The 19,457-nt window shown below is 37.2% G+C and overlaps 1 protein-coding gene across 2 annotated transcripts in view; it reads right to left on the bottom strand.

The window, feature by feature from the left end:
* The window catches only part of MACO1 (macoilin 1), a 61,890-nt gene that overhangs the window by 30,023 nt on the left and 12,410 nt on the right, over positions 1-19,457 (bottom strand). For both annotated transcript variants that reach the window (XM_047792632.1, XM_047792630.1), the window contains exons 2-6: positions 15,242-15,383; positions 13,671-13,797; positions 9,307-9,430; positions 7,180-7,358; positions 5,471-5,972 (exon numbers count right to left, since the gene is read on the bottom strand). In XM_047792632.1, coding sequence (XP_047648588.1) covers positions 5,471-5,972; positions 7,180-7,358; positions 9,307-9,430; positions 13,671-13,797; positions 15,242-15,383 — 1,074 coding nt within the window. The remainder of the gene's footprint in view (positions 1-5,470; positions 5,973-7,179; positions 7,359-9,306; positions 9,431-13,670; positions 13,798-15,241; positions 15,384-19,457) is intronic.

Raw genomic sequence — 19,457 nt, 5'->3', positions numbered from 1 at the left:
CTAAGCCTTCTACAGATTTATTCTTAAAGGCAAATTCCCTGCTGGGTGGCCCTAGGTGTCTGAATCTGAATAATTCCCACGCTAGGCTTAACCAGAGCTGAATTCTTAGAGATTCTGTTCACTTCCGAGGGTACGAGTGGATGGCCCCTTTCTGTTCAGAAATAAGTACACCCCTGTGTCTTTGGCAAGAGCAAGAATTTTTAAAACATTTAAAACAGCATGTCTCTAGAAGAATGGATAATAAATGAATTCTGAAATTCTAAGCATTTCTTCTACAGATTTTAGCCAGGAATGTATAAAATTTAGCTCTGATACCAAGCCCTGTGCCAACTTTAGCTGTATGTGCATGTAAAATAAACAAAAACACAAAAATTAAAAAAAAAACACACAAAAATAAAGCAGGTTGATAAAACTTTTTTTTAAAGCAGTACGGTATGACAGCAAAGGCAGAAGTCAAGAAACTTCGGTTCTGGTCCTGGCAACTGCCACTCTGGCTGGGTTACTTGGTCTAGCCGTTTACTCTTCTAAGGCTTGTTTACTCCAAGGATAAAAAGACAGGGTTGGGAAAGCTGGTCTACATGTCTCTCAGAACTCTTGCAAAATTCATTATTCTAAATCCTACTCAATTTTGTTAAATTCATCTTTACTAGCCAAACTGTGGATACTTATTCTTTATGACTCTTCACACCAACATTATTCAACTACATTAAAGAGTCGATAGATACCTTATTAAGAATAAGCACTAGAAACAGAAAGATTGATATTCTGTCTTGAATACCAAAAAAAAAAAAAAAAGAAAGAAAGAAAGAAAGAAAAAGTAGGATGGAAATAAACCAAGAAGAGATTTTTGCTTCAACATTTCTACAGAATATGGATCACTTTACATTTTGTGTTCAAAGTTTTAAATTCTCTCCCTCAACTAAGAAACTGAAACAAGTGACAAACCCTAACAAGAAACTCCACAGTCTTGGGCTGTGTGTGAGAGGGAGCATTGTGCCAAGTACAAACAAAAGTGCTGGCTCTTCTGCTTGCAGCCCTAAAACTGCAAGCCCTAAAACTGAAAGCAGCTCAGGTGTTGCACCCTGATCTGCCCAGTCCTAGAGTGACCAGTGATGGGTCACTTGGCCCTGCCATGGAATATTCCGTATCAAGTGAAAACCAGGTTAGGCTACATTGGGAAAATGATTTCAATATAATTTAGGTAAAAAAGCAGGGCACAAAAACTACACAAACACTATGGTCACAGCTATATAAATTCAGCTGTGGAAATAAACAAAAACTTAACTGATGAAAATAAACAAAAATTTAAAAGTGATTTGTGTCATATATTCCCCTTTTTTCCATCCAAAGCTTCTATAATTTTTTTGCACTTAAAATATTTTAAAATTGACCACTGAAGAAAAAATTTAAGCAAGCTTCATTCTAATTTATATTATTCCTTTCTAATCCAGCACTTAGTTAAAATAACTGATGTTCCTCATTGCTTTTGTTTGTTTGTTTGTTTTATTTATTTTGTCTTTTTGCCTTTTCTTGGGCTGCTCTCGCAGCATATGGAGGCTCCCAGGCTAGGGGTCTAATCGGAGCTGTAGCTGCTGGCCTATGCCACAGCCTCAGCCACACAGGTTCTGAGCCACGTCTGCGACCTACACCACAGCTCACGGCAAGGCTGGATCCTTAACCCAGTGAGCAAGGGCAGGGATCGAACCTGCAACCTCATGGTTCCTAGTCGGATTGGTTAACCACTGCACCACGATGGGAACTCCTACTTTTCTGTTTTTGTCTAGAATTTTTCGCATGTCAAAATTAAAGATATTTTTGGCTACCAACATTTTAAGTCTGTTTCTAAATAACTTGGGTAAAGAATTCAGAAATCAAGCTGGCAGAAATTGGGTCATTTTGTAAGATATGTGTTTCTCAAACCAAAAGAGGACTTTGGAGTGGATTTAGCAAGTTCCCAAACTTTTCCTGGGAAGGAGCCTATGGGCAACACTTACTCCCAAGTTCCCTACCTTCCCCCACCTTAGTGATCTATAAGCATACTTTTTCTATGAAGGGCTAGAAGTAAACATATTGGTTTTGTTGGCCAGTTCCTCAACTCTGCCACCATAAAGCAGCCACAGACACTACGTAAATGAATGAGCGTGGCTGTGTTCCAATACAATTTTTTTACAAAAACAGGCAGTAGGCCAGCTTTGGCGTGCGTGCAGTCGTTTGCCAGCCTGTGGTACATAGCACACTAGGGAACCTCCAGGGGGCTTGGAGAGATGGTGGAAAAACCTGAAGGACTGCTTGTACTTTCACAGGGAATGACCATCAAACTCTATTTTGACAGCCACACAGATCTCCAAGAATTTTCTCTGAAAGTGGTATACCAATGAATTTTCTTCTCTAAGTCAATGAACTGGTTTCTCAAATATAGCAGTTTTCAACCATGATATTGAGACCGACATAGCCACGTAGAACATGTTGCAATTAATTTCTACTAATAATATAATACTGGTTTTCAAGTTAAAAAAAAAATTATAAAAGGGGTGATCGGTCTCATCCCTACAGCCAGCCTTGACCTGTATACAGCCCTTGCTGTATCTGCAGGAATAAAGGACTCACTACATACCATTAGCCCATGTATTCTGCATCAGAAGGAGCCTTAGAGACAAGTTTAGCCCTTTTCACCCGAAGATAACAAAACCACTCTCAGGCTAACAGCTCAAACATGTCAGGTTTGGATCCATTACAGCCTTATTAATATTCATGAAAACATACACAAAATCAAGGAAGAAGAAGCAGGAGATAGCCAAGAAGGACAAGGGACAGTATGACAATTCGCTAGGATACTCTTTCTTTTATAAGCTTTCACTGTTGTTTATTGTAGAAAAACTTGAAAATGCATGAAAGAAGAAAAACTAAAAGCCCCAGTACTATCATGGAGCAATAGCTATTGTTATCATTTTGGTTCCTTTCCATTCAAATCCTTTCTCTGTCTATATTAGAAAAACAAAATGTTTTTGATAAAATTGCTTTACACTCTCATCATGAAATATTATGTCAAGGGCACTTCCCTATATTGTTTAATATGGCTCAAAAATATGATTTTGTTATATCTGTATTAAAAACCCATCAAATAGATGGACCATAATTATTTAAATTTCTCTCCTATTGTTGGGTATTTATATCATCTCTTTATTTTTTATATTACATTAAAAATGGGAAATAATCCTTACAGAAGCTTATAGAACTATTTAAATATAATATTTGATATTTATGTATTTGACAGCAGGCATTCCCTAAAACAGGGTAATATTTTGAGGCCTTCAGGATCACAGCACTTCAGAGTACACGTCAGTGACCACAGGAAGAGGTGTGCACCCCAGGAGCAGTCACAGAGTACTGAACCCAGGACTGGAAAATTGGCCATCTGAGTCTTTGAAATTCTTTACTAAAGGCAGATCAGGTAGCAAAGTCAACTAACATGACAAGTGAGGCCCAAGTGATGTGGTATCACAAGACTGAGCTTTGACCAATCTCTCTCTGCAACACCCAAAAGGAAAATTGTTTTGACTTGACTGCTATTAATAAAACTGTGCAGGAGAAAGGATGTTAAAAAGCTAGTGGCACATGCTTCATCTATAGCATAGAGTAAATTTGTGGGATATTCCCTTTGACATAGACAGCCAACTAATTCATCTTTCTCCCATGGGCATCTGGAAGAGAGTTCTCTGCTGAGTGTTTTCTCTGCAGGGTATGATGGGGGCAGAATGTCATAACAAACAGATGTGGATGCCAGCCTGGCATCAGCAACAACAGAGTATGGTTCCAAAAGCGGCCGAGGGCTATGAAACCTCTAGAGCTTTCAGCAATAGAACCCACATACATTTCTCTTGATCTAGCTGCCAATTAGAAAACTAAAATAAATTAATAATCTAAATTATATAATTTTAACACTAGAAACCTTCCCTCCTAGAATAAACTGTCTGCTCTGAAGCAAGCCAAAGGAAGAAGAATATACGATAACTTAGTGGACAGGGGGAGTTAGAACTGCCCTCTTGAGTTATACGGTTTAAAAAGGCTCCATAAAATAATGCCATTTATAGCAACATGGATGGACCTAGAAACTATCATACTAAGTGAAGTAAGTCAGAAAGAGAAAGACTGATACCATATGATGTCACTTATATGTGGAATCTAAAATACGACACAAATGAACTTGTTTACAAAACAGAAAGAGACTCACAGACATAGAAAACAAACTTTCAGTTACCAAAGGGGAAAGGGGGTGAGAGAGGGATAAAGTAGGAGTTTGGAATCAGCAGGTACAAACTACTATATATAAAATAGAAAAACAATGTGGTCCTACTGTATAGCACAGGGAACTATATTTAATATCCTGTAATAAACCATATGGATAAAAATATAAAAAAGAATATGTATGTATAAGTGAATCACTTTGCTGTACACTAGAAACTAACACAACTTTGTAAGCCAACTATACTTCAATTAAAAAAAGAGAGAAAAAAATAAAAATAAAAAAAGCTCCAGTTCAGATCTCAGTTTCCAAACTGAAAGACATGAGATAAAAGGAACATATACATATTTTATAAAATACATGAAACACAGCAAAATCAAGTCTAAGCCAGTCAAGGTAATACAATGATGTTATTCTTCAACTTAAAGATGGGGAAAGGAACATTGCTGATTAAAACCCATGTCTAACACCATATGGCTGACCCCTGAACACGTGGGGGTTAATCCTAGTATAATTCGTAGCTGGCCTTCTGTATCCATGGTTCCTCCGCATCTGCAGATTCAACCAACCATGGACTGTGCAGTATTAAAGCACTTACTACCGAAAAACAATCATGTGTAAATGGGCCCATGCAGCTCAAACTCCCATTGTTCAAGGGTCAACTGTATTTTAACCTACAGAATTTTTAGAAAGAGATTATTTTTCAAACCTAACTTTCCCAGAGTTATTTGGGGGATAATTCGTATTTTCAGTGGAAAATCAAGAACAAGCACAAGGTGGTAAAGGACAACTTTCTTCACCACCACCACTCCCATTTTTGTTATCTGTCTGAAAAAAAAGGCGTGAACAGGACACAAACTCTTTTTTGTGTGTGTCTATGCCACAAGAGCTTTAGATATGCAAACAGAAAAGGTCAAAGACTAAAGATAGGCCTCTCAATTCCACAAGAAAAATCAAGATACATGTAAATTTGTCAAATATGTAAAGTAATTACCATCACCACTTACTCAGAACACTGGAAAGAACTGGCGTCAACCCTTCTGGACAACAGCACTAGGTGGCCAACAAACCCATGTGAAAAAAACACTAAAATGTCAAATACCACAGAGCTAACTGTCACAGTAACAGATCACAAACAATTCCTTCAGACCTGTTTAGAGGTGTAGTTTTTAAGACCTAAGTCAAGTTTATGAGAAGTGTTGGTGAGGACACGGCACACACACTTACCTTACCAGTGCGTCTGGTTTGCTTAGCTGGTTATTAGGAATACAGTTTTCCATTAAGTCCTTGTGTGCACTTGGGCTCTTGCTAGTGCATTTCTGCTTCTTCTCGTTTTTACTAGATGAGGAAGGAATGCTCCCATTTGTGGCGCTGTGACTTCGAGGTGAGGAGTTCACAACTCCACTGGCATTTTTGTAGTTTTTTGAGGAAGCAGTGCATGAGTCCTCTTTCAAGAGATTTTCTGTACTTCCCACAAGATCATTATTTAATCTTTTACTATTGATATGGTTTTCCATATATTCGATTTCTTGTATTTTAGAGTCTACAGGTTGTAGAATATTGTTGTTATTTATTCCAAGGTTGTGTTTTTTGGCATCTTTGTCTTTTTCTTTCCCTTTTTCTCGGTATTCTATCTCTGGCAAAGTTGTGGAGAGTTTTTTGTTGGCTGGGATACCTCCGTTGTGGTGTATAAGGATCGAGGAATCCATATCGGGTAATCCTTTGGCTGCTACAAGACCAAAAACAAACCAACAAGCAAAAAACCCACACTGGAATATTTAGTTGTATAAAAACACATGGATTGATTCAACAAACTCTATTATCTGTGCCTAGAAACCCACTACATTAATTTGCAGACCCAATTAGAATCAATAACCACACTATAACATTATGCTAACATTATGCTAATCCAAATAATTTGAGAAGCTGCACATTTATAATCACCAAACCATTAAAGTTTTGGCCTTGAAAATAATATGAGGATTTTATAATCACGTCATACTTCATTTTTCAGTCAAATCAAACCTATCACTGAGGTGAGAGGACATAGACAGATCGCACTCTTAAGATGCCACATTTTAAAAGATGCTTGGACCAAACAAATCTCTTTCTCATTTAAGAAAGAGCTTAAGTGATGTTAAGATACAGGGCATCTATCCTTTGTCTTGATTCTACTGTTAAAGTAATAAGAAGTCTGTTATCATTTACTAGGCCTTTGGTGAGGAATTTTCTATATCAGGTCTACATATTCCAAGTAAAGTCTACTTTAAGAGATAATTATACACCACACCAGAGAATAAGATTTTGTCACATATCAACTAAAAGCATGATCCTCTCAAACCAGAGAAAACTGGTGTTGCTGTCAGCTCATCTACTGAACTGGCTATATATTCATGAGAGAGGTTGTGTCAGAAAAAGGTCAATTTAAGATTCAGGTTGCATTATGCAAACCATTTAAAATGAGACCTCTCATCTTTACTCTACTCAGAAGAATTCTGGCCTATAAAACAATTCGATATGTTTACTTTGTTATCTTGCTTATACTTTGGTTCTTGGCTTGCTTTTAATTACAGATGCACATAGTTATATACACTATTTTCCTACTGAGAGTATTTTAAAATATACATAACTAAGACATTAACATAGAAAATAAGCTATTAAAATGAAATATAAAATAAAATAAACATATTTAAAAGCACATGGTCTTTGGAGACTAAGTAGAAAACATCAGGCACATTTTGCATTTCATGACCAAACAAAGCAATGGCCGTGAAGGCCCTGAAGAGGAACATCAGAAAACAGGAAAAGCCTTGGTAATCTTCTAAAGTCCTAGCAACTTTTCTGGAAGAAAAAAAAAAAAAAAAACAACAAAACTTCTACTACAGACAAAATAATGACTAACCTATTGAGCAAACAGCTTTAGAGTAAAGACCTACCTTCCTCGGCCTCTTTTTCTTGCTTCTGCAGCATTTGTTGCTCTGGGGGGAGGGCTTGCTGAAGAAGCTGCATGTAAAATTCGTTCTCTTTCTGCACTTCCTTTTGCTTCCTCAACCGCATTTTGTAGCTGACATAACTTTTGAAGCCAAAGCCCAAAGTCACCACAGGGTACCCAATACTAGAAAGAAGACAATCCCACCAGTAATTTTAAGTTAAAAACAAGCAACAGGTGCATCAAGCAAGCACATGGGAACATCTATGAACTTAATAAATTCTAGACGACGATGCTTGAGCATTCAGTAAACACACAAATGAATGTGATGTCTGCTATGGAAATGAGAGGCAACTAGCACATGGAACAAACCCCAGGGAACAGCAGGACTGCTGGACTATAAGAGGCTGCGCATCAGACTTCGGCATTCTTCAAATGAACTCAAGAAGTTATGAGAGGGCCTGCTGGATATAGTAGCTGATTAACACTGAACTGCCTTGTGCATGATTAGAACTTAGGCATCGGTATGCTTTTAAGAACCAACACAGGTAGAGGTTTTATGAGTGGTCATAAGTGAACATCACAAGTGCTAAAAAATCTAAAGAACATCTTTTGGTTTTTAATACAAGAAGGCAGGGTCAAATTCAGGTGACTAATCTTGCTGTCTGAGGGGTACTGTCACCAGCTATTTCTGGAGAATGGGTTCATAAACACTCTGTCAAACATAAATTTAAGAACCATTTAAATAAGTATCTGACATCAATGCCAACATTTGGTCCATAACAACAAATTAAACCAACTATACTTATAACTCTAATCTCTGACATAAAAAGTTAAAATACTTTTTCATTCAACTCAACAGTCTGTCTAGGAGTTCCCGTCGTGGTGCAGTGGTTAACGAATCCGACTAGGAACCATGAGGTTGCGGGTTCGGTCCCTGCCCTGGCTCAGTGGGTTAACGATCCGGTGTTGCTGTGAGCTGTGGTGTAGGTCACAGACGCGGCTCGGATCCTGCATTGCTGTGGCTCTGGCGTAGGCCGGCGGCCATAGCTCCGATTCGACCCCTAGCCTGGGAACCTCCATATGCCACGGGAGCGGCCCAAAGAAATAGCAAAAAAAAAAAAAGTCTGTTTAATATCATTTCAAAGCCTCTGAAAACACTGTCAAACTCATATTAAGATTCATTAAAACTTATTAATTATAATTAGTCTAAATGTGATCCCACCACAAATTTAAAGTGACAAGTTTTACTGACTAGGTTTATTTACTTCACTTATTTATGAAAAGACTTTAAACATACCAGAAATGATTGTTGTTGTTGTTGTTGATTCCTATGTATTTTGATTTCTGCCACAAATATTAGCAAATATTGGTGTGTTTAAAGAAAACATACATTAAGAGCCTATTTCTCCAACAGACATAAACAAGAATCAAGCTCATTAAAAAAAAAAAAAAGTTTCTGAGTTTCCACTGCGGCACAGTAGGTTAAGAATCTGACTGTAGCAGCTCAGGTCACTGTGGAGGCATGGGTTCAATCCTCTGCCCAGCAGAGTATGTTAAAGGATCTGGCATTGCTGCAGCTGCAGCATAGGTCACAACTCTGGCTCAGATTCAATCCCTGGCCCGGGAATTTCCATTTAAAAAAAAAGTTTCATGGTTTAAGGTTAAAAATAATAGTCCTTAAAAAATATTAGTAATATTCTCTAGCTTTTGTAAATAGGCAGAAGAAATAGTAAGTTCATTTAAGCGTCATGAAACAGCCATATATTTGGTCAAGACTTTTTGGAATCATTATCTAATCACAATAAAAAGAGATAACATTATCAGACACCTATGTGTTTGGCATTAAGCTAAACTCTTTACATATATCATCTTTCCCATGACCCCATGAGATAGGTTCCCAATATACAGGTAAGAGAACTAAGGCTTAGAGAGGGTGACATGTCCAAAGCTGTTAAGGGGCAGAGCTGGGATTCAGACACTCGTGTGCCTGAATAGAGAGAGCATGCTCTTTACCACACCATGTTATGTTGTCTTCTAGGTTCTTCTCTAAATAAAATTTATGACTGGATTTAACATTCTGCATTGAAACTACTGAATTGAATTACAGATTAAGAATATGCATAATACTCACCAGTGAGCAGCAAATGGCCGACAAAGGTCTACATGAAAATTTTTGAGATCTTTAAATCTAATGGCTGCTTCAATATAAACAAAGAGTATCCAGAGGGACACTGTGGGCAAACACACTCCCCTTTCTGTGAGAAAGTAGCAGAAAGACAAGCATCAGTGAAACATTAACTAATACAACAGATGGGTTGTTTGGGAGACTGGTCCAACTACAACAACTTTCATTAAGACTTTCAAACTAATTATAAAGTAATCTGATCCAAACTCAAAGCTTTTATGGGAAAAGACGACATGGAATCATAGACAAAAATAAAGATAAGCATTCAAGCAGAAAATATTTACAATATATGTAAAACAAAGGAGTCACAGCATACAAAGAGCTCCTAGAAGTCAATAAGAAGGCAATTGAAGAAAAAAAGTTGCAAGTCATAAAAGAAAAAAATACAGATGGCTAAAAAACATGTTGAAAAGATGCCAACTTCACTACTAATTAGGGAGATAAAAATTGTTTAAATGAAATTCGATTATTTTAACCTGTTAAAGCAAAAATTTTAAAGATGAGTAAGAGTATATGGAAGATACGCAAAAGCGTTTATTCTCATACTTGGCAATAATATAAGTTGGGGCAACTTTATTGGAGGCAATTTGGCAGTATAATTAAAAACGCTGGAGTTCTCTGGTGGCACAGTGGGTTAAGGATCTGGCATTGTCACTGCAGCCACTTGGGTTGCTGCTGTGCTGTGGGTTCAATCCCTCGCCCAGGAAATTTCATATGCCGCAGGCATGGCCAAAAAAAGCAAAAACAAAAACAAATTTATACCTTTGACCCAGAAATTCCAATTCCAGGACTCTACACTATAAAAATACAAAAGAGCCCTGGATAAATGCATAGGAATATTCGTTATTTTTGCAATAGCAAAAATTAGAATTTAGAATTAACTTAAATGACTATCAGTAGGAACTATTTAATTATGATAAATCCATATAATAAAATATGATGCAACTTTTCAAAACAATGAAGATCTGTACTGCCATAAAATTATATGTAAAAAACCCCAACAAATTCTTGGAGTTCTGTTGTGGTTCAGCAGTAATGAACCTGTCTAGAATCTATGAGGACATGGGTTTGATCCCTGGCCTTGCTCAGTGGGTTAAACATCCTGCACTGCTGTGAGCTGTGGCATAGGTCACAGACATGGCTGGAATCTGGCATTGCTGTGGCTGTGGTATAGGCCAGCAGCTTCAGCTCTGATTTGACTCCTAGCCTGGGAACTTCCCTATGATGAGGGCGAGGCCTTAAAGAGACAAAAAAAAAAAAAAAAAAAAAAAAGCAAAAACAAAAAAACCCAATTCTTAAGTAAGAATGAATTACAGTACTAAGAAATGTTTCTGACATTTAAGTATTATCTAAAAAAATTTTAAACTATAAGCTCATATTCCTTTTGTAATTAAAAACAATTTTCAATGGAGGAAAAAGCAACTTGCAATAGATGCAAATAACTGGATAATTTTCATAAAGTTTTAGAATCAAAGTCTGCAGGCTAGGTCCAACTATGTCAGGACTTGAATAATAATGGGATATTTTATGAAGATGGACCACAGGCATGAGATCCAGTAACTCTGGAAAGATCTCCTTTGAAACTATATATAGCAAGGAAGTTATAGAAGAGAGAACAGGAAGGGAAAATCAGGGACCTGAAGGACTAAATGGCTTTTTTCTAAGACTCTGGGATGAAACACAAAAAAAATTATAGAATCTTGGGACTAGAAAGATCATTTAGTCTGACTTCCCAACTTTATTGAAGAGTAAAGTGAGGCCCAGAGTTTATACGAATTGAGTCCAAGTTCACAGAGATAATACTGAATCTGCTTCTTAGGAGAATCTAAGTCCCTTTAGATCTAATCCATAAGGGAAGAAGGCACCTGAAGCTCTGTGAAAGCAGCTATTGGTCTCAACCATTCTTACAGATTAAATATACCCCCAAAAAAGGGTATTTTCAGAATGTAAGAAGACAAATAGCAATCTTAGGATAATGCATTTTCAAATTAATTTTTAAAAATTTATATTCAATACTCCCTATATTAATTTCTAAAGCTATCAGAAACAGCATAAGCACATTATAGGAAAGTGTGGACAAACTGCTCATATTTCTACACCTACCAAATAAATAAAATAACATAATGTTGAAAACATTTTGAACTAGTATAATAATCATGTTGTATATACAATTTTTTTTTTCTTCTTTTTATGGCCATGCCCATGGCATATGGACATTTACAAGCCAGGGGGTGAATCGGAGCTGCAGCTGCTGGCCTCTGCCACAGCCACAGCAACATCAGATCTGCGCCACATCTTTGGCCTACACTGCAGCTTGTGGCAATGCCGATTCTTAACCCACTGAGCCTATCATAACAGGAACTCCATACATACAGTTTTATACCTAGTTTTCTCTCTCTTATCAGCAAGGAAAAAAATTAATGATATAATATCATTCTTTTGTGGCAATATAATTTTATCAATCACTCCTAATATTCTTAGGAAAGAATTTTTAATTTTAACAACTGAAAGAGAAATTAATCCAGTTATAAAAATTATACTCATATTTACTGGGCCTAATAAGAACACACAGTTTGTTTTGTCTGTGTGATCATTCATCATTCCAAATTAAAACATACTCCAACATGCACTTCTAAGCCTAGAGCTAAAGAGATGCCAATATCATTTATGACATTAGCATCATTTGCTGCCCTGTGGGCCACCCACTAAACTCCAATAGGTTCTACTAATTGTTATATGCGAAGTTTTTTCTCAACTAGTAAGACATTAATAAGTAATTATATTTCATCGGAGTCACAGATTATGTAAGCTGGAAGGCTCTCTTAGACATTATCTAGATTGCTCCACCCTCATACGACAGAGAAGAAGCTGAGACCTAGAGAGAATGACAAGTGTAAATGGCAACCCATTCAAAACTGAGGCCCAGGACAAGGAAATACAAGTTAAAACCAGTATATAGAAAATTCACTTTTACTAGAGATAAGCAGACTAAGGAACTAGCATGCTTAGTGTTGAAATGAGAGTGCTGAAGATGAGAGAAATCTATGCTCACAGCAGATACTTTATTTTTTTTTCACAGCGGATACTTTAAATAACAGAGCTGAATTGTCTTCTAACATGGACATCATCCTTCCAGCAGCTTAGAGAAGAGGATAAATGATGCTCCAGAGAGCTTTTATTAGTTGGCACTCTCTCAGTGATTAAAATGCTACAGGTTGCAGCTGGGCATGGTAATCAAGTTTCATGCGGCATTACAGACAAGTGTGATGATCTGAGAGCCATTCAGCACATCCCCACGCGTCCTGTGTGCAGGCTTTATAGTGGACTAGAGCTATCAAAACATCTCATCTCATCTCAGTTTGAAACAGCAGAAGTATAGCTCTAGGAAGAAGGGAGGTGACTGTGGCTCCACTCAAGTCAGAACATACCTGAAACAGCACATTTTGATTTACAGAACGGTTAAGAACTAGGGAAATCAAAATAGTAAAGCTGCCTAAAATAACATCTAAGGAAAAGCTGATAAAATCACAGATGTTTTGTTTACAGAAAAGAAGATGAGATGATATGACAGTGTCTTTAGAACTCTAAAGAAATCTTAATGTGGCTGGAAGGTTACACTAACTCAGTGTAGCTCTAATGCAGGGATCTAATGTTTGGACTAGAGGGATGGGCTGTAGGCCCCTTAAAATTAGAAGAAAAAAAAATCCATACATTCCCAGATATTTTTCTGGAGAGAGAAAGCCCTTTACATTTTCTAAGCAATCAGTGAGCCCCAAGACAATCAAGGCATGCTGGGTCAAAAGTGTAAAGAGGAAAATTCTGGCTCAGTATGAGGAAGAATTTTCTATTCCAGTTGCCCCAAAACAAGAGCAGTAAGTTCCTTGTCACTACAGGTTTTCAATCAGAGGTTAAACCACCATGTGCCAGGGATGCTGTAGGGAGTCTTCTACCAAATAAGAGTTCAACTAAATGACCTCTGATGACATTCCTTTCAATACTAAAGCTCCAGCAACATTTTTCCTATTTGGCACATGGCTATCTTCAAGTCTACCTAAATAAAAACTGCTTCAAAAAGAGAACTGATAACTGAGAAGCCTACAATTGAAATAACAAATCATAAAGGCTTAAACTTTTGATTCAATAATAAAAAAAAGAAGATACATTTTAAAGGTATATTACCTATTATGAAAGGGGAACTTTAAAATGCCAACATTAAAACTTAACTCCAAATAATTTATTCAAAGAAATCACTACACTGAAAAAGTTTGAATCTAAGGTTTTTATCCATCTAAGAAATCATTAAGACTTACCTGTATGCCATACGTACTGAACCCACACATATGTGCTAGCAGCAAAAAAAAGCCATTGAATGGGGATGAACAGCAGACATATTATGTTTGACGTGAATGCTACACAAACAAAAAATACTGAGAAGGCCTAGAGGGAAAAACAAAATAAAAAACACACCTTAGAATTTGTTACTTTCAAGCAGAAACAGAAGAGACTATTAGAAACACATCAGACAAATCTCTAATACTGCTATGCAATAACTACAGAGCAAGTTACAACAGGAAATTTTAAGTATTTAAAATTACCCATATAAAAGTAGTGGTTTAATTTAATATTAAAGAGTAATGCTATTTATGGCCTCAAATCATTAAAAACTGGACCAGAACAAATTGAGGTGGATTCACAGTGAGTTTATTTGGACTCCACAGGTGTGTTAACTCAAAGAACTAAAATTTTAACGTGGAAAGGCTCCTCTATCCTCATAAAACACTGCTAAAGCACCTCATTCCTAGAGGACAGGCTGTTGGAGCACAGTAGTATGCTAATGTTCATAATTTTAACAATGCAACCTTCCTCTGGATACACCACTATCTATTACTAACAAGACATGAGCTGGAAACCATCTTTTCAAGGCATGGATTTGTTCTGACCAAAGCACCAGGTCCGGAAGGCAGAGTTACAGAGTTTAAGACATGGCTTTGGAACACAAAAGAACTACAGGTCAAACCAAGGGAGCAAGCCCAGTCCTGTACCCTTGCTCTAATCCAGTAATTATCAAAATATGGTCTGGGGATCCCTGGGGATCTCTGAGGTCCTTTCATGGAGTAAAAAATATGTTCATAATAATACTAAGGTGTTCTGCCTTTTTCAGGCTCATTTACCCAGGAGTATGGTGGCATTTTCTGCAAGTTACATGATGTGATATTGTAATCAATTGAGCTCAGAAGCAGATATGAAAATCCAATTGTTTTCTATCAAGCCAGACATTAGAGAGATCTGCAAAAATGCAATTAATCTTCTAATTTTTTTAATTTGGGAAAATAAAGTTAATTTTCATTTTAAAATGCAATGTGTATTAACATGAAATGAGTGTGAATTAATAAGCATTAATTTTTTTCAGTTTTAATTTCTAATATAGTAAATATGGATAGATGGAACCCACGTAAATAAAAGCTTTTTGGTATCCCAAGTAGTTCTTAAGGGTATAAACAGATCCTGAGCCCCAAAAGTTTGAGAACCACTGCTCTAACTCTTGCCTAATTCCTAACCCAGTGGTAGAGGCTCCAGAGGTGTTCAGGGTAGGACTGGGCAACTACTGCTTTCCCTCTACTCTGTCTCCTTCCTGAAGTCCTCCCTCCCTCTCCTTTTTTTCATTGGAATGGTGGAGAAGGAGGTAGTATAATGATTTGATCAGTGGGTTTAGACCAAATAGTCTTAAGAGCCAGTTTCAATCCATAGACCCTATTAGCGCGATATAGTCACCTAAATATTACTAATAAAATCTAAACAGTTTCACTTTCAATTATTGAAGACTCTCTTGGAAGGATAATCAAATCCTTTATACTTGACAAACATGTATGAACAAACATACCAGTCCCTGGTATCTGAAGGAATCATAGACGCTTCTGATGAAAAGCCAAAATGGCCACAGATATTCAAATCTGAACTCCAGGACAAAATCTGCCAGGAGGACAAGTGCCCACACTACCAGGAATTTCAGGTATAAAAATGTACTGCAAAATATAAAAATAAAGAAGTCAAGGTCATTCGTGAAGAACTAGAAAAAGAAAACGCATTGCTTTGTTTAAAAGAGACAAAGTATATCTTCCTATACCATGAAAACAACAGAGATACAGGACAAAAAGAGATGCTGCCATGGCCCATCTATACTTTAAAAGCTCTAGTGTTTGTTCTGAGACCCACAACCATCAAAATAACATAATGACCAAAAATGTTTAATTTCACTTAAGATGAAAAAACCCACTTAAACCTCACCGTTTTAAAATGTGCAAAGTGTCTGGCTTCAAAATATTGCAATATTCTCAAAATTACAGCTTTCAAGCTGTTCTTCATTAGAAGAAAATGTCATGGTTGAACGGCTTCAACTTTGCTGTTTCTCCACCCTCTACATCTGTTGAAGCGTCTTTGAAATTCATGATGCACATCCCTACATGCTTGAAGAATTCTGTCTTTATTTCCCTCTTCTCCTCTTGCCTCTCTCTATAGTATTTATCTGCATTAACCAAACAAAAACCAAATGACTTCCCAAAATAGAACTTAACAGACACCAATCACTTCTAAGGGCTATGAGGGCACAAAAACGTACATTAAGGAAAAAAATTCTGAAATATCCCAGCCTTGCTCTAGCTGAGATGTAAATGTGTGCTCCCAGTTCCCTCTGGACTTATACTACATAGAAACACGCTTTGACAAGACAGTCAGAACACACATCTAACCATTATAGTATCTCAAAGCAAGGTAAAAATCTGGATTGAAAAATATTTTTTGTATAATCTAAAAGTCCATTCTTTTAATTCATTAGTTGTATCACAGATAATAGAAACCTTCAGACTCTACCCATTAATAAATTCCTAATTCTAGGTCCTTAATCTGTTCAATTCTGGAAAGAGTTAAATTCAGATATTTTTTGAAAAGTTTTCAGGAGTTCTCATAGTGACTTAGTGGTTAACAAACCCTACTAGTATCTATGAGGACTAGTTCAATCCCTGGCCTTACTCAGCGGGTTAAGGATCCAGAGTTGCTGTGAGCTGTGGTGTAGGTCGCAGATGTGGCTCGGATCCCTCATTGCTATTGCTGTGGTGTAGGCCAGTGGCTACAGCTCTGATTCCATCTCTAGCTTGGGAACTTCCATATGCCTTGGGTGCAGCCCTAGAAAGACAAAAGACCAAAAAAAAAAAAAAAAAAGTTTTTTATGATATACAAATTGGAAATACCTAAAATTCACTCTGACTTGGGCTAGAGCCCTGCATGGTGTTTTACAATACAAACATTCCAATATTGCTGTGATTAAATCACCTGTTTGAACTCACACAACCAACAAAATCAAGACTTTTAATGAATAATTTTGAAATATATTAAAATAAGGTACAAAAAGACATATTCTTAGGGGAAAAATGAATAAAAGTAGGATCCAGCATTGAGCATTCTTTCTATACCCTATAAAGCCACACAGGTAATAGATGTCAAAAACAGACACACATGGGAGAGTTCCCTTCATGGCATATCGGAAACAAATCCAACTAGAATCCAGGAGGATGTGGGTTTGATTCCTGGCGTTGCTCAGTGGGCTGGGGAGCTGGCACTGCCGTGAGCTGTGGTGTAGGTCAAAGACATGGCTCAGATCCCGAGTTGCTGTGGCTGTGGCAGGCAGCTGTAGCTTTCTCTGATTCAACACCTAACCTGGGAACCTCCATGTGCCACAGGTACAGCCTTAAAAAGCAAACAAAACAAACAAAAAAAACAGACACATATGACCCTCAGTGTTACAGAATCATAATTATACATAATTTGCAACTAGAGTCAATTTCTAATACTAACTATTGGTAAAACTCCTTAGGGCATGACAGTAAGTTCTGATTAAGAGGCATGCTGTAGAATCGAGGAACCAGATTCCAAACCAGAACACAGGCTTGGATTCTAAGCTCCACCTTTTAGTTTCATTTCTTTTTTTTCATTTTATGGCCACGCCCTCAGCATATAGAAGTTCCCTGATCAAATCTGAGCCATGCTACAGTGTAGCAATGCTGGATCCTTCAACCCACTGCATCAGGCTGGGAATTAAACCCACTGCATCAGGCTGGGAATTAAACCTGAGCTGCTACAGTCAGATTCCTAAGCCACTTTGCCACGCCAGGAACTCCAGTTTCTTTAGAGTCATGTTAGCCAGATGAGAATGGAGCCCTCATTCTCACTCATTGATCCAGTGGAGAGCAAGGCATAGTTTGTTAGAAGGAACAACTGAGTCATGCAGGCATTCGGGAACACAAATCTAGTCTGAAACTAGATTTCCAAGCTTGGCTTTGAAACAGAAAGGTTTTTTCCTTGCTTCTAGAATTGTTCCAAGTTCTAAAGAAGAAATGTACCTAAGGCATTTAAGACATGGCATGGAAGATGATGAATCCATCTTCCCATGGGGCTGTCTATGGAACGTAGGTGAATAAGACATGGTGGGTATCTCATCATGCCCAGTCATCACTATTCTCCAGGTGGTGAAGCCAGAATACTACCAACTGCTCTCTGCAACTAATGCTCCCAAGTATGGCAGGAATCTAGTCTAGCTGACAACATTCCATTTCATGGTTTAGAGAGCACTATCCTAAGAATGGCAGCCTGTAGAATACTTTTTTAATAACTCTATCATTTAAACCCAGGGAAATACAAAAACGATCATCTCTGCTACAGTGACTACTCATTTTTAATCCTATAACTTCAAGGGCGTTTCTTTTTATATATTTCATTTCTCTTCAAAGAACTGCTTTCATACATCTGATGTTCCCTGACATCCAGTTCTTACAGAGTCACAGTAGAGAAGTACAGATATCTAAGGAAACTTGCTCTTTCACCAACATGTGCTAACCCTCAGCTTTCCTCAGGATGCTCTTTTAGATGGGCCTGCCTCTAAAATCAAGAGGCAACTGGAGTTCCCATTGTGGCTCAGCAGGTTATGAACCTGACTAGGATCCATGAGGATACAGGTTCAATCTCTGGCCTCGATCAGTGGGTTAAGAATCTGGAGGTGCCACGAGCTGTGGTATAAGTCGCAGATGTGGCTTGGATCCCACATTGCTGTGGCTGTGGTGTAGGCTGGAGGCTGCAGCTCCAATTCCTGAGAATTTCCATATGCCACAGGGGTGGCCCTAAAAAGCAAAAAAAAAGAGGCAATTTTAGTTAACAAAGTTGATTTTACCCTAGGACTAGTCTTAAATTTTATAGATTCATTTCAATCTAATCATTTTAGAAAATTTAAGACAGTTGTCTGATTCAGTATTGAGCCTTCTGTTTCAGTAAATTATGCCTATTATCCTTCCATAGGTACATGTACAAAAGTTGAAAAACAAGTACCTAAAATGACTGCTCATCAGTGCAGAAAAACTAATTCCTTTCCTTCTATGTTCTGAAGGTCATAAGATTTTGCCAAATCAAAAGATGTCTTTTTAAAGGAGGAGAAAATTTTAGGCAGAGTTTTAAGCCGTAATTATAATATTTCAAAATATTTATTTTAAACCATAAAAATGATTAAATAAAAATGTTTTATACATATAGTTCAAAATATGACTTACAACTAACTTGATGTTATTTTAATTCTCTGATCCTCATAAATATACTAATAACTTAAAATATCTTAAACAAAAATTTAAAGCATAACTGTAACAAAAGCTATTTTCCATAATAATATATCGAAACAAGGGCAGACCAATAATGTCTTTTGATGATCTGATTAGCTTCTATTTTGGGTGCCCGTGAATTAAAGACAAGACATGCAAATATTAGGGTTAATGGTGGTAATTCTTTCATAGTGGATAATAACTACAAGATTCTTTTTTCCCCCATTCTATTCCTACCCTTGCCATTTACAATCATTTTTTTTAACTGAAGCTGCTTAGCAATACCATCCATCTATGGATTAATCATCCATGATTAATGAAATAGTACTGAACATTCTTCTTTTTCCAAGTAAAGTGCACCTTCTCTCTAGTATCTCTAGCTGCCTGTCACTTAGATTATTTTATAGAGCCCACATAATTACCACAGGGTGGCCATCAATCCTTAGTAGCTGACCTTTTCCC

This window comes from Phacochoerus africanus, chromosome 8 (genome assembly GCF_016906955.1).
Source record: "Phacochoerus africanus isolate WHEZ1 chromosome 8, ROS_Pafr_v1, whole genome shotgun sequence".
NCBI lineage: Eukaryota > Metazoa > Chordata > Mammalia > Artiodactyla > Suidae > Phacochoerus > Phacochoerus africanus.
Note: the sequence above shows the minus strand (reverse complement) of the source record. Positions and strands in the feature narration are given on the sequence as shown.